This window comes from Mus pahari, chromosome 14, assembly GCF_900095145.1.
Source record: "Mus pahari chromosome 14, PAHARI_EIJ_v1.1, whole genome shotgun sequence".
Classification (NCBI taxonomy): domain Eukaryota; kingdom Metazoa; phylum Chordata; class Mammalia; order Rodentia; family Muridae; genus Mus; species Mus pahari.
Genome location: NC_034603.1, coordinates 48445045 through 48459922, shown reverse-complemented (window position 1 = coordinate 48459922; position 14878 = coordinate 48445045). Strand labels below are relative to the sequence as shown.

At 40.6% G+C, this 14878-nt stretch overlaps 1 protein-coding gene across 1 annotated transcript in view; it reads left to right on the top strand.

Annotated features, from left to right (window-relative positions):
* The window catches only part of Myo1d (myosin ID), a 285134-nt gene that overhangs the window by 73666 nt on the left and 196590 nt on the right, over positions 1–14878 (top strand). The window contains exons 2-5 of the mRNA XM_021211724.1: positions 7014–7222; positions 10703–10796; positions 12033–12198; positions 13676–13729. Coding sequence (XP_021067383.1) covers positions 7014–7222; positions 10703–10796; positions 12033–12198; positions 13676–13729 — 523 coding nt within the window. The remainder of the gene's footprint in view (positions 1–7013; positions 7223–10702; positions 10797–12032; positions 12199–13675; positions 13730–14878) is intronic.

The window sequence follows — 14878 nt, the reverse complement described above, 5'->3', positions numbered from 1 at the left end:
ATAATCCAAATAAAATCTACTTTTAAAATTCCCCAAATTTTTAAAAATCTAAGTTCTTTAAAAGCTACAAGTCTCTCAAGTCCCTCCAGCCTTCTCTCTCTCTCTCTCTCTCTCTCTCTCTCTCTCTCTCTCTCTCTCTCTCTCTCTCTCTCTCTCTCTCTCTCTCTCTCTCTCTCTCTCTCCCCCCCTACATCCTGACTCCAGTTCCCCCTCCCTCCTCTTCTCCCATGGGTCTCCCATTGATATAAACCAGTGTGACATATCAAGTTGCGGTAAGACCAGGCACCTCCCCTCATATTGAGACTGGACAGGGCAAACCAGTGGGAGGAAAGGTCCCTAAAGTAGGCAAAGAGTAAGAGACAGCCCCTGCCCCCACTGTTATGAGTTCCACAAGAAGACCAAACTACAGAACTGTAACTTATAGGCAGAGGGCCTGGGTCAGTCCTATACAGGCTCCCTGGTTGTTAGTTCCAGCTCTGTGAGCCAAGGTTGGTTGATTCTGTGGGTTTGCTTGTAGTGTTCTTAACCCTCTGGCTCCTATATTCCTTCCTCCCCTCTTGCAGGATTCCCTGAGCTCCACCTAATGTTTGGCTATGAGTCTCTGCATCTGTTTCCATCAGTTGCTAGGTGAAGCCTCTCTGATGACAACTGAGCTAGGCACCAATCTCTGAGTTTAACAGAATACCTTTAGAAATAATTTCTTATCCTAGGCCTCTGAGCTCTCCAGCCTCTGGGTTCTAGCCCTCCAGGCAGTGTCAAGGGTGGACTCCCTCTTGTGGCATGTGTCTCAAGCTGGGCCAGTCATTGGTAGCCACACCCACAATTTCTTCACTACCTTGACCTCAACACATCTTGTAGGCAAGACAAATTGTAGATCAAAGGTTTTTGTGGCTGAGTTGGTGTCCTAGTCCCTCCACTGGAAGTCTTGCCTGATTACAGAAGATGACCAGTTTAGGTTTTGAATCTGTCCTCCAATGCTAAAAGTCTTAGCTAGGCTCACCCTTGTAGATTCCTGGGAGTTTCCATAAAAGTCACAAGTCTCTTAGTGGTAAGCTCATATAAATATCCATTCAAGTATTGTGGCACCAAGTAGAGATTTTTATTCCACAAGAGAAAAGACAAGACCATAGCAATGAACAGTCACATCAAAGCAAAATCAAACCCAGCAAGTATAATACCCAGTCATTGCACTGGCCAGAGCTTAAACTGCATTCTTCTAGGCTTCTAAGAGCTTTGGCAGAGAAGTCCTTTTAGGAATGTTTAATCCTTTAATGTCCCTTAACTTAAATATCATGATATAGGTTTACCAATACATAACCTCTAACATGATCTCAATCATTGTTATATAAAAACCTTCTATTTACAGTGATAAATAGAAAAGGACTACACATTTCTATTTAATGTATGAANAAGAATATTGTTAATAGGACAAAAACATTCATGACTATTATAATCTGTTACTGATCACATGATCATAAGCTGGCATTATAACTTCTTTCTTCTCTACCTGTCTGTATTTCCTCTGCTCTCNGCAAGCATGTCAATGAGTCTTGGTCCTTTATCTGGAGAGTGACCTTTACTTTCATTCCTGAAGGGTCTGGGCTATTGATNACCCAGCCTGAATTGGGTTGTAGTTTCTTATTGACTTAGTCACAGGTCCTTGTAACACTTGCAGGTGTACTGAAAGATCTGCATTTCAGATGGTCCAGTTCCCCTTTCTTAGTCTGCATCAGTCATACCTCCACCTGTCGCATTCAGTGGGTGTGGCTTCTCACTGAAATGATTGAAAACCAGACACTTCTAGTCACTGTATATTTTCAGGTCACACTTGGTGGAATGTGGAGAGTAGATCAGGAGTGAGGGTAGTCACAATCGTGCCTATGGGAGGGATCGGCCATTCCCAGGAAGGACTTCAAGTTCTTGTAACACCATTTGCTGCCAAGTCACTTGATGATAGGAGAAGTATATCTTACTGACTTGATTGATTTTTTTCTAAGAAAGCTTAAAGATACATCTTCATGGAATTCATTTTGATAAAACTGTATTTCTAGGGTTGCTATGGAATTTATTGTCCATGGTCCCAAGACAAGAAGTTCAAAAATCAAGGTTTGGGCAGAAACAAGTTCTCTCTAACAGCCTTTTATGGGCTCTTCTAGCTTCTGGAGGGAGTACATGGTATTCATTTCCTTGACCTGTGCTGCCTCACATGGCTGTATGTGTCCACATGTGACATTTCCCCTTCTTTAAAGTTTTGTGTTAGAGTACATCCTAATGAGCTCATCTTGATTATATCTGCAGAAGCCCTGTTTCCAAATAAGGTTGCATCATAGGATGGTTAGGACTTCCTAATATGCTGTTGGGAAACACAGTTCAAGCAGTTCAATTCCCCACACTAATGCCTTGTGCTTTTTGGTTTTCCCAACCTGCTATCTATTTTTCTACCAGGTATTGTTTTTTTTTCCATTTTCAAATGCATAGTTTATTGTTCACATATGAAGAAGCAGGAGAGAACTCACAGAAAATGAATCTAATAACTGAACAGTCCAGCTCTAAGTGATGCCACCAATGTCCAGAGGTGGAGTTCACTCACAGACAGTGGGTAGAGGATCACGAGCCACCCCATCCACATCCTGGTGGGGAAAGGACAGCGAGTGGGTGCCAGCTCTGTAGCAGATGCCCGGAGATGGACAGAGGCTAACCGGTCACACCTCAGTTATGCTTAGCCAGCTTAGCCAAGGTGCTGGACACTCAGCAGTCACCAGAGTCAGGACCATTCTGGTGGGAGGTGTGGTATTGTACATTTGTCTTCCAGCAGCATTGTCTTTAATACCTTCTCCATTGCTACATGTTAATTAAAAATGTTTTAGAACTTTTGTTTCATTTAGAAGCCAATGAAAATATCTAGTTGTTTCAATAAGTATTTTCTGAAGTTTTAGACAGTTAAGCTATCTTTGGTTAATTGCTTTTTGGTTTTTGATATACAGTTTCATGTAACCCAGGCTGTCCTCAAACTCACTTTGACCCGGAACTCCTGATCCTCCTGTCTCCAATTCCTGAGACCTGGGATTACAAGAGGGTGCCATGTTTAACTAATTTTAATTTAATTTAAAGGTACACACATATATAAGTACGAATATGAGAAACTGGTTCTTAGACTTTGGAAGAACAAGGGGAATCTTCCCAGTGTAGGGTGAGAAGGGGTCCAGAGTGAAGGGAAACAGTGACAAGACCATGAAGACAAAGGCCTAGAGAGGTGAGGGGAGAGAGGTGCTCATGCATGGAGGTGGTATTGCCTGTTAGGAGTCAAGTAAAGGGCCCGGACCTTGTGTGACTGGGACAGTTTGTCTATGATTTTAGAGTTCCTCACTTGAAGGAGTTTTTTTGTGTGTGTGTGGTAATATTTGTTACTATAACACATGGTTTTATGGTCTTTCCCTTATTCTCTGTTGTTAACAATTTATCTACAATATTTTCTTATTTTCCCATTTTGATATCTAGGGTTATACCCTTTCTAGTACACATAGACAGTTTGTCATAACAGGTTTACACACAAAGATCTTAGAAAATGCTTTCATTGTTCCTTTGGAACAGGGTGTCTCTTATTCACTTTCTCGTGTAATTACTGCAGATCCTCCCCAAAGGAAGTCCTAAAAGGACCGACTGCATTACTTCTCTGTTCCCCTGTACCTCTGAAATTGCACATGATATTACAGTGGATAGTGGCACCATCTAGTGGTAGTTTTGAGACCTAATCAAGTTCAAAGTCATTTGATAACCAGTTTAGAATTTCAAGCCTAACTTTCTATCAGTTTTGCAAATTGCTGGAGCATTTATTTAATGTCATATCTTGTTGAGCCTCTGAAATGCCCTTCAAGTCAACAGATAACACCACTATTATGACTCATATATAACGTGGGTTCTAAACAAATAGCTTATACATTGTATACCTTCTTGAAACAAGGTCTCACCATGTAGTCTAGGCTGCTCTTGATCTCCTGCCTCTGCTTCCTAGGAGCAAAGATTGTTGACATAAGCTACCACACCTTGCTCACCCTGCTAGTGTACATGTGTTTTGATTATTTACTTAAACTAATACCAGAACTTCAGAAATGATCCCATTCGTGGCTGTAAGAACTATCCAGCAAGAGAGTGCCTTCTGATGTTTCTACATCAGAGTATGGAGCTCAGGAGGTAACGTTCCCCCTAAGACCCTGGTGCTTGTTTTTGTCTTTTATTTTTTCCTATTTGGGGTGTTTTGAAAAACAAACACCCCTGTCCTTGCTCGGTCCATTGATGATGGCTGCTGAGCCTGTGTTGTGTATTTGCAGATCCTATCAGAGAGACTGGAGTAGTCAATCTTACTTCTTATTTCTTTGTGGATTTTTTAAATATGTATGTTTGGGTTTGCGCAGTTGGAGAGCTAAAGGAGGGTATTGGAGCCTGTGAACTGAAAATTATAGTCATTGTGAGTGACTTGGCATGGGTGCTGGAAACTGAACTCTGGTCCTTTGCAGGAGCTGTACACAATCATAACCATTGAGCTTCACATTTTTGGGTCCCTAATTGTAAGATGTATAGATAGATATCTTGTTGGTAACTTGCAGTTGATTGGTAGCTGTGACAATGAATGACATATTGATCATTTAGTCCATTCTTGCAGCTATCGGGGCTATTAAGGAGGGGCAGTGTTAATAAAAATAAAAACATTTGGTAAAGAATCAACATCCACCTGCAATCCCAGAACTCTTCAGATAGAGGCAGGAATATCAGGGACTGAAGGCCAACCTTGGCTACATACTTCAAGGCCAACCTGGGCTGCCAGAAACCCTGTCTCAAAACAAGCAAATAACCATCGCTTTCATGGATAACATAATAGAACAATAAAATTCATTGCCATTTTGAAAAAGGGGAAAAAACAGTTATTCAGTGCCAGAGGGATAGAGGGATATAATTATTATATAGAGGGATAGAGATACCATTGTACGGCTGGAGAGACTGAAACATAAGGAGGTCAAATCACTTTTACAAGGTCTCCCTGCTGTTAGTAATGTGAGCACTCAGGCCCAGAGGAGAAGGACCCCAAAGCTAGTGTTTTGACTGTCAGTGGGAAAACCACAATTAAAAAAGCAGACAGGAAACCTCACTGGTTGATAACTCTTATTTAAATACATGCTAACTTCTTGATAAAAATCTTTGTTCTAATTTATTGTTCACAATAACTATATTTGTTTGTTTACAGTCTTAATTATAGCTGACAACTTTCCATCTTAACGGAAGTTTAAAATTTTTGCCTATCAGTCCCAAATGCTTAATTATTTCTCCTTGCCCATTGGTTATAAATAGACAGACTACCCAAGGACCAGCATTTTGCCTGTGTGACCACTCTTCACTCAGCTCTTGGAAGTGAGATGCAATCTTCCTTCCATTCCCACAGATGTTGTATCCTCACATCCATGCAACTGCAGATTAAAAATGTAACAGCTATTTAGATAGCACATAAATTACATGAAGAACTGTTATAGCCTACAGATTATATGAAATATGAAGAAGTATGTACAAAGGTGTTCCACAAATCTAGGACATGTAAAGTACTTAAACATCCAAGGACTTTGTTATTTGTGAGGGCTCATAAACCCAGGCTTCAATGGATGCTAAAAACTGACTGTATTTGCCTCTGCCTCTCCGCGGGTGGAGTGAATTGGTAACAATCACTTGAGAGAAAGAGTTAAGCTCTGGTTTGTACATGCTTATAGGTGTGGGTTACTGTGTATGTGTGGGTTTTCTATGTTTTATATTCCATTTTTGTACAGATTTATCATCCCTATTTATAATTTCATCCTTGGGCTTTTGCTGTTTTCACTTTGTTCCTCTGGCTTTTGTCACCAGCCTCCTCATTCCCCATTCATACTGCCCCACTGTGTGTATATAAGGATAAATACACCATGTTTTCTATAGTATGTTGCCATGCGTAAGTCTACTCTTATCAAATGTATACAGAGATAGACACACGTGTAAATATAATCCAGACAAAAATGGGATCATATTATATACCTTAAAAAATATAGACACTTTCAATCAGTTGTCCCATTCCTGCGAGTCCTTCCTGCTGGTTTGGAAGCTGTGTCCAAGGTGTTTTCTACAGTGTTGCTCTAGTCCAAGGACAGAAGGAAGATTACTGAAAAAGCCATGCTATATCTATACAGTCACTACAAAAACCAGTGTGATTTATATCAGAAGTGTCTCCTATATAGTCCTCTGTTGTGGAGTGTACTGTGACTCTTTCCTTACTGACAATTTAGTGAGGCTTCTAGAGGGAGAAGAAATAAATGTGAACAGGCCTTGTTTAATTGAAAATCCAGTAGAGTAAATTTCAACACCTGATTTACCTTCCATTTCTTTTCCTCCTAGAGCTGTGAGTATTTCTCTCTTGGTTGACCTGTATTTGGGGAGGGGAAATCCACAGCCTTCAAAGTGTTAAGTTCCTCTTCTTACCTGGCTTTTAAGTCCTACTGACCTTTTTCATTAGTGGCATCTGAAGGGCATAGGATAAGGTCTCTGCTGTTAGTTGTTTTTTGAACTTCATTATGTACCCCAGGCTGGCCTCCAACTCACAGTAATCCTCCTGCCTCACTGCCTCAGTCTTATAAGAGTTGAATAGTTGAATATAAGCATAAACTACTATGACTGGCCCAAATATAGTCTGGATTTTTTGTTTGTGTTGTATTTGTGTTTATATTTAAGACAGAGTCTCACTCTGTAGTTCAAGATGGCCTGGAACTCATTGTCTTTGACTCGCAGCAATTCTCCTGTCTCATCCTCTTAAGAGATGGGATTATAGACACAAGTCACCATGCTAAACTGTAATGTGGTCTTTAAAAGTAAATTGAGAGCTGATAAATTGTCAGTTCAGAAACAGTTACTGGAACATTTGGGCACATTTGCTAATAAACTAAGAGGAAATAATCCACACATCTGTGTAACAACAGCAACCTTTTGTTCTTGCTTCTGTGCAGATTTGAGAAAGGACGCATCTACACATTCATTGGAGAAGTGGTTGTTTCTGTGAACCCATACAAGGTGCTGAACATCTATGGGAGGGACACAATCGAGCAGTATAAAGGTCGTGAGCTTTATGAGAGACCTCCTCATCTCTTTGCTATTGCTGACGCTGCTTACAAGGCTATGAAGAGGCGATCAAAAGACACCTGTGTTATGATATCAGGTATTTGGAGGGGGCCCTGGTTCCAAAGTTGAAAGGTATTAAAAAAAATTTGTACTCAAGAATTCACACAATTGATGAGTTCCATATATATATATATATATATATATATTTTAAAGCTTAGAAACCTAAAAAATTTTATAGGGCCCCAGAAAAGTAATGAACACTAAATACCAAATTATTTCTACCATGTATGGTCATCCTTTAGTCTTTATTTTGAAGGCTGAGGCAGGAGGATTGCTTGAATTCTCAAGAGTTCAAGACCAGCCCAAGCAACTTAATAAGGCCTCATCAGATAAAAAGAGTACACATTATACTTGCATGTCTTTTGTTACTTGTAGACTATGAGACCTCCTATCTGAAGCACCTGAAAAGTGTCAGATAAAACATAACCAAAGTAGCTCAGATGTTAACAGAATGAAACAAAGTAAATAATGCACTCCTGTGCCGCTAAGTCAGACAGGTTTCTGTCCAGTGGTGCTGTGGTGCAGACACAGGTAGAAATGGGCTTCCTGAGCTTGAGCCCTAAGCTCCGAAACTCAGGGAGCAGAGGGCGAACTGCATCCCACATGCACAGAATGGGAGCCTTGCCACCCACATGGTGCTGAGCCCTTTGCAGCATCTTGCCTAGCCAAATGAGGGCAAGTAAAGTAGCTTTTTCTGAGCCCAGGATGGCCTCTCAAACTGTGGGAATCTCTGTCCATGCTAATAATACCTCCCATTTACTTTAGTGACTTTGTGCTTTTCAAAATATTTTTATGATCATTATTTTATTTTGGTTATCAAAACAACTTTAAGTGGTATGTAGCATAGTTATCTTTCTCCTTTACAGATAAGAATGTTAAGGGTCAAAAGATTAAATAGCTTAGTGTTAGAGTTAGAGAATTATAGCCTAGGAATATGCTGTTTTGTTTTTTAAATGTTGAAAACATTTAAAAAGTTGACCAGTTAAACAAATTTATGAACAAAAATAAAGAAGTTCTTTACTTGTTATTTACATATATTTTTATTCTTTGAGAATTTTATGTAGACAATGTACTTTTTATCATCACTTATCAATGTATTTTATCATTATCATCTCTAATTCCCTCCCATCCTCCTCTTCCCACCACTCCCATTTTAACCTCATTTTCTTTTTTGTTTACAATGCACCTGGATCTAATTGTTGCTGGCTTTATATACATGGATGTAGGGCTATCCACTAGAGCATGGTCAGGATCCATGGTCAGGAACCTGCCAGGATCCACACCTCTAAAAAGAACTGATGCTCTTTCCCCGAAGTGACCATCAGCTGTCAATAGCTCCTCAGCCACGGGTGGGCCTTGTGAGCCGCTTCCCCATCCACGCTAGAATGTGGCCTCTCATGAACTCTCATGGTCCTGTAGAGGCAACCACAGTGATTTAGTGTGGGTTATGAGTACAAAGGCCCTGGCATGATTTAAAGACCCTATTTCATGGCAGTCCTCCCCAACTTCTCAATCTTAAAATCTTTCCACCCCTTCTTTCATAATACTCCTTGAGCTTTGTGATGCAGATAGCTCACTTATGGTTAAGTCCAACCCGGACCCTTGTTCTGTGAACTTAGACAACAGTTATGAGTCTCTATATTAACCACTATCACAGCAAAAGCAGCTTCTCTGATGGGAACTGAGAGATGCATTAGCCTGTGGGTGTGAAGATGAGTATTTAGAAGACAGTCCATTTATAAAAGTATCAATAGTAGATTTTCCCCTAGGGCCATGGACTCCCCAGCCACAGGTTCTTGGCTGAGTTTACAGTACCAGGCATAAGTTTCCACCTGTGGAGTGGGCCTTAAATCCAATCAGATAGTAATTGGTCCACCCCCCCCAACATTCATGCCATTATTGTAGCTCACAATAATCATAGCTGAGTAAAATTGTTGATGAACACTAAATATCGGCAGCCTACGTAGCACCTTCAGGGTACAGTGAAAACAAGCAAGCAAAAAGAAAGCTTGCAGGTCTGTTCCAGCTTCATTCCTGCGGGTCCAAAGTGTACAGTACCTTCAGTAGTGAGTCGTAGTGTCAAGTCATGGTGAATAACCGTGAGCAGAGGCAAGAGCGTGCCTTTTTATGGGGGATGATCCTCTGGGACCCTCTGACAGGGGGTGGAGGGAGTCGTGTCCCCCAACATTCCAGAAGTAGCAGATTGTTAGCGTGTGCCCTTTCGTTTATTTTTTGCTCTGTGTATAAGTACATAGTCACACATGCATAAATAAACAAAAATACATAATTATAAGCATATATCTACCACTACAAAGTTAGTTTTTCCATTCAGCAATGTATAGTGGATATATTTTTCATTAAGGTTTCCATAAAACTAGCACATTCTCTTTAGCTACTCCACTGTGTAATTGTTTTTATCTAATTCTTTATTAATCTATTCACCCAATTTTAACCATAACATAATTTATTAAAAAGTAGTTTTAAAGCCTTGGGAGAGTTAATACTGTTTGGTTAAACTACTTTTAAGAATATTCCCTGCTGGATGTGGTGGAGCACGCCTTTAATCCCAGCACTCGGGAGGCAGAGGCAGGCAGATTTCTGAGTTCAAGGCCAGCCTGGTCTACAGAGTGAGTTCCAGGACAGCCAGGGCTGTACAGAGAAACCCTGTCTTAAAAAAAAACAAAAAACAAAAACAAAAACAAAAAAAAAAGAATATTCCCTTGGGAGAAAGCTCAGTGAGTGAAGTTTTGGTGTTTATGCTCACAGAAGGAACTTCTACATTGATCCCTCTGCTCCCACCGCTGGGACCTCCCACCACTGGTACCCTTTACATCCTTTCCTATGATGCTTTGTGTCTCAAGTTTGTTTTCCTTCTTTACTAAAACTGCTGTAATTTGGTTTAAGACTCTCATTTTTCTTTCTTTCCTTTTTTTTTTCCTTTCTTTTTTATTAAGAGGCTGGATCTGACTGGTATCAGAAGGCATGCTCTCTTTCTCGGCTTTCTGAGTAGCTGGGCCTGCAAGCACGTGACTCTGATCTTTGTAACTAATTACTTTATTCCCAGTAAATTTTAAGAAACTATCCTAGACTGGAGAGATGACTCAGCGGTTAAGAGCACTGGCTGCTCTTCCAAAGGCCCTGAGTTCAATTCCCAGCAACCACATGGTGGCTCACAACCATCTGTAATGCGGATCCAATGCCCTCTTCTCCAGCCCCCCTTGATATGTTTTGACTTAACTAAATAACTGACTTAACTAAATAACTTAACTTAATTAAATACTGATTTGACATGTATAAATTTCCTTGTCATTTTAAAAGACATGTTTCTATCTATTAGAAGCAGCACAGGACAAAATAACTTAATAAGAAAGTGGGGAGAGGGCCAGGAGGAAGGGAGGGGGAAGGGAGGGGGGAGGGAGGGAGAAAAAGTAACACAGAATTTTAAATGAATAAACCATCAAAGGTTTAAATTGCTCTGTTGACAGTGAGCTTACCCCTGCCTGATTCTTCCCTGTAGGGGAAAGTGGAGCTGGTAAAACAGAGGCCAGTAAGTACATCATGCAGTATATCGCCGCCATCACCAACCCCAGCCAGAGAGCAGAGATAGAAAGGTAAGGCACCTCAGGGACATGGCTTGGCCGGGCATGGCCTCACCTAGTACGCACACTGGGCCAGGCTTCAGCTGGCCAGCAGCAGCATTTTATTTATTTATTTATTTATTTATTTATTTATTTATTTGATGTGTAAATTGTTTTGATTCTCACATTGCATGTTATATCTCTGCTTTTACTTCTATTACATTATCAATTTCCAGTTTTATCATTTTTTTTAAAAAAATTAAAACCACTTTGCAATAGTTGAAAGTGTCCTGGTTCTAGCTGAGGTTTCCAACCTCAGCAGAGCTCTTAGAATTTGCACAGCTTGGCTTTATTGTGCAAGCCTCTGTAGGTTCTTGCTTTGTGGTTTTTTTTTTTTGTTGTTTTTTTTTAAAGTTATGCTCAGAGAGGAACTGGCCCTGGGAGACAGACCCATGGCTCCCTATCAGTGTCACAACTGTAACCCGCTGGTGCCGGTGCCGGTGCCGATGCCGGTGCCGGTGCCGGTACTGGTTGCTTGTTTCTATGGAAGCAGCATGGCCGGCTTTCTTATGTGGTGCAGCCTTACCTGAGAGAGAAAAGGCACTTTCTTTCCTTCAGCTCTGATAATGAACATTAGTTTACTGAGGAGTTGCAACTCATCTATCTGTCACAGGCAGCTCGACAGACGGAATCCAGGGTGCTAGCTGATGTAAAGGAAAAGAATTTAAATTTGATAATACTTGTGTGGATTTTGCATTTTCATCGTAACTGGATTACCCAGTCAAAAGAGGCCTTCTAAAAATATATATATATAAAATGTGGCCTATTCCCACTTCTGGTTTTTGAGCATTTGATCAAATTTTTGTAATTTCTTTTGAATCTCAGGAGAGTAGCTAGCCAAGAACTAAATTACTTTCATTTTTACAAAGCAGATAAGGCTTATGTAAATTTACTGTCATTCTCGATCATATTGGGCTCTGTCGTCTCATGGGGACCTTGGTAAGCAAGCAGTTCCTACACATATGCCTTTGTAAAGCACACAGTCATGTATGGGCAGAAGTTTGAAGGGTCCATTGCAGGATTAGGGGGAGAGACTAATCAGGTTGTGTCGGAGGCCAGGTTAGTTCCTCCAGTGTGACTGTGAGAAGAATCTTGTCAGTGAACTAGAAACACAGACAAAAGGGCTAGGATGATGGTAAGATCATCCACTTTTCTAAGCGTCTTCATCTCTGAATTTTTTATAATAACTTTGATGTATTTTCATTAAAGAGTGAAGAATATGTTGCTGAAGTCAAACTGCGTTTTGGAAGCTTTTGGAAATGCCAAAACCAATCGTAATGACAATTCCAGCAGGTTTGGAAAATACATGGATATCAACTTTGACTTCAAGGGAGACCCCATTGGAGGACATATTAATAACTACTTGCTGGAGAAGGTGTGTGTGCTAGACTTCTAGGGGGGTGCTTGTGAGAGTTGAGTGTCTAAAAAGAATATTTGTGAAATTGCATTTATTGCTTTAAAGTACTGTTTAATCCTATTACCTGTCTCCAAGTCTGCCTTCCGTGGTAAGAGACTCTCCTCCTGTGTCCTTACACGAGCACTTGGTGCATCGAGTTAGGTGTTGTCAGGCAGATTTGGGGTGTGCATGGGACAGAAGAATGTGTGACGACTTTTGGGTAAGATCAAATCCAAACTAGTCAAATCTCCTCTCTCTCCCTCCCTCCCTCCCCCTATATAGCCAAAGCTAGCCTATTCTTCCAAACCTGTCAAATCTCTCTCTCCCTCCCTCCCTTCCCCTATGTAGCCAAGGCTGGCCTGTACCTCTCCATCCTCATGCTTCAGCTTCTAAGAGCTCAGGATATAGGAGTACACCATGATGCCCAGCTTCAGACCCAGGCTTGTTTTATGGTGCCATCCTCCATCCAGTTTACTTTTACTAAATTGAATTTTTCCTTTTAGTTTCTGCTTACTGTCTGCAGCAAGACACACATTCATTCCCTCAGTCCCGTAAGCCAAACCATACAGTCACCTCTACCTTGAATTGTGCTTCAATCAGATGCTTCTTAGTTAAGGGTTTCCCATCCCAGCGACACCATAGCATCTTATAGCCCTACTATAAGGGCTACTATAAGTGTCATATCAAGGCTAAACTACTAAGGAAATGAGTGCTTTTTCAGAGTCAGCTGGAAAGGAACAGGAAACACTAAATATTACCCGTCTTTCTTCCATAATGTTTCATGATTCCACTGTGTATACATAATCAATCAAAAAGACTACTTTGAATGCACATACATGTTGAACAGTCTTTTTAGAGTGTCTAAGCAGAGTCCCTAGGGCCTGATCATGTTGGGTGACTTTATTATAGGATAGGAGGCATTGCTTTTTGAAACGCCAGCAGACTCTGGACAAGGGAATGTTGAGAATGTTCCTCCCCAGCATTCCTTCCCACCCTCCCCACTCAGATCCTTACCACTTGCACATACTGTCTTGAGACTGAAGGTTAAAAAACAAACAACAACCAAAAAAAAAAAAAAAGGCTTCACTTTTCATGAATATTAAGGAACCATTTTAAACAACATAAAGAATTATTAAAATATTGTCAGGGAAACCATAGAGATCACTCATCTCTGATAAGCCTTGTCCACAGTTTGGTTTGTTTGTTTGGTTGGTTGGTTGGTTGGTTGGTTGGTTTGGTTTTCTACCCCCACCCTCTTCCCCTGAGCTGAGGACCAAACCCAGGACCTTGTGCTTACTAGGCAAGGGCTCTACCACTGAGCTAGACCTGATCCACTAGCCACAGATTTTTTTTTTTTAATGCACAGTGAATACAAGATTCTCTAAGAAGGTTGCTTCTGTTTCATTTATACCTATAATTTCAGATTAACCATTTTTTAAAAATATTTTTTTCTCAGTCTCGTGTGATTGTGCAACAGCCTGGAGAGCGGAGCTTCCATTCTTTCTATCAGGTTAGTAATCAACTCCTTATGCAGAGAATTGTTTGGCTAATCATGCAGAGAATCTTTCTCGTGTCCTCTCATCTGTCCTACACCTCCCTGGCTTTCCTGGTCTCCACCACAAATTCCATGTGTGCACAGGCTTGTGCATCCTGAGAGGCTGTGAGTGTGGGCACAGAGAGCTGGTAGAGGACCAGCCAGCCAGTGCGCCCAGGCTGGGCATCATCACAGTGGAGGTACTGTGTAATGACTGTGACAGCTGTCGGTGCCGGCTACAAATGTTGATTTCAGTCTCTTTTGAATCGAGTTGCTTCTCTTGTGCTTGAGAGTTCCAGAGATGGAAATGTAAATTTGATTTGCATTACTCTCGATAGGTGTAAGGTAATATGATTACTTTTAAAACAAAGCAAGGATTTATAAATCCAAGAGAGAATTATCCCCTATGCTGTCAACACTCAGAAAAAATAAATAGGTCTTTAGGGAATGTTATTAGAGTTTGAAACAAACCCTTAAATAATCCTCCTTTGGCACATCTGCAACTCACAGAACAAGTGTGATATTAATATAATTTTCAAATCTCAAAGTGATATAAGCCAAGATCTTTTTTAAAAAGCTGCTGACCTAATTAAGTAACATTTGGGGGTTTAAAGAATTAAAACAATAGGGTTGGAGATATTTCAGTTGGTAAATTGCTTTCTGACCCGAGTTCAGTTCCCCAGAACCTGTGTTTAAAAAGTTGTAGGCTCGGTAGTGTCCATGTACAGTCCCAGTGAGGGGGGGGGGTAGGCAGTGACAGTCCTGAAAATTGCTGGCTCCAATCAGAGTGATTGGAACCTAGGAAATGACACAACCCAAAAGCTGGCCTCCCTGCACACACCCACAGGAACACACATGCAGACACACATTTAAAACTTCAAGTTAAAAAGATTGATTTCTGTGTAACTGTCTTTGAAGGCGATTAATGGTGACAGTACAATCATATGCAACATTGTTTGATTAAATAATTACCTTGATCAATACCATTCAAATTCTGATATGTTTGGTTTAAAAAAAAAAACATTTTTTGGGTTGATTTTTTTATTATTATTATTTTCTTTATTTACATTTCAAATGCTATCCCGAAAGTTTCCTATCTCTGCTCCCCTACCCACCCACTCCCAC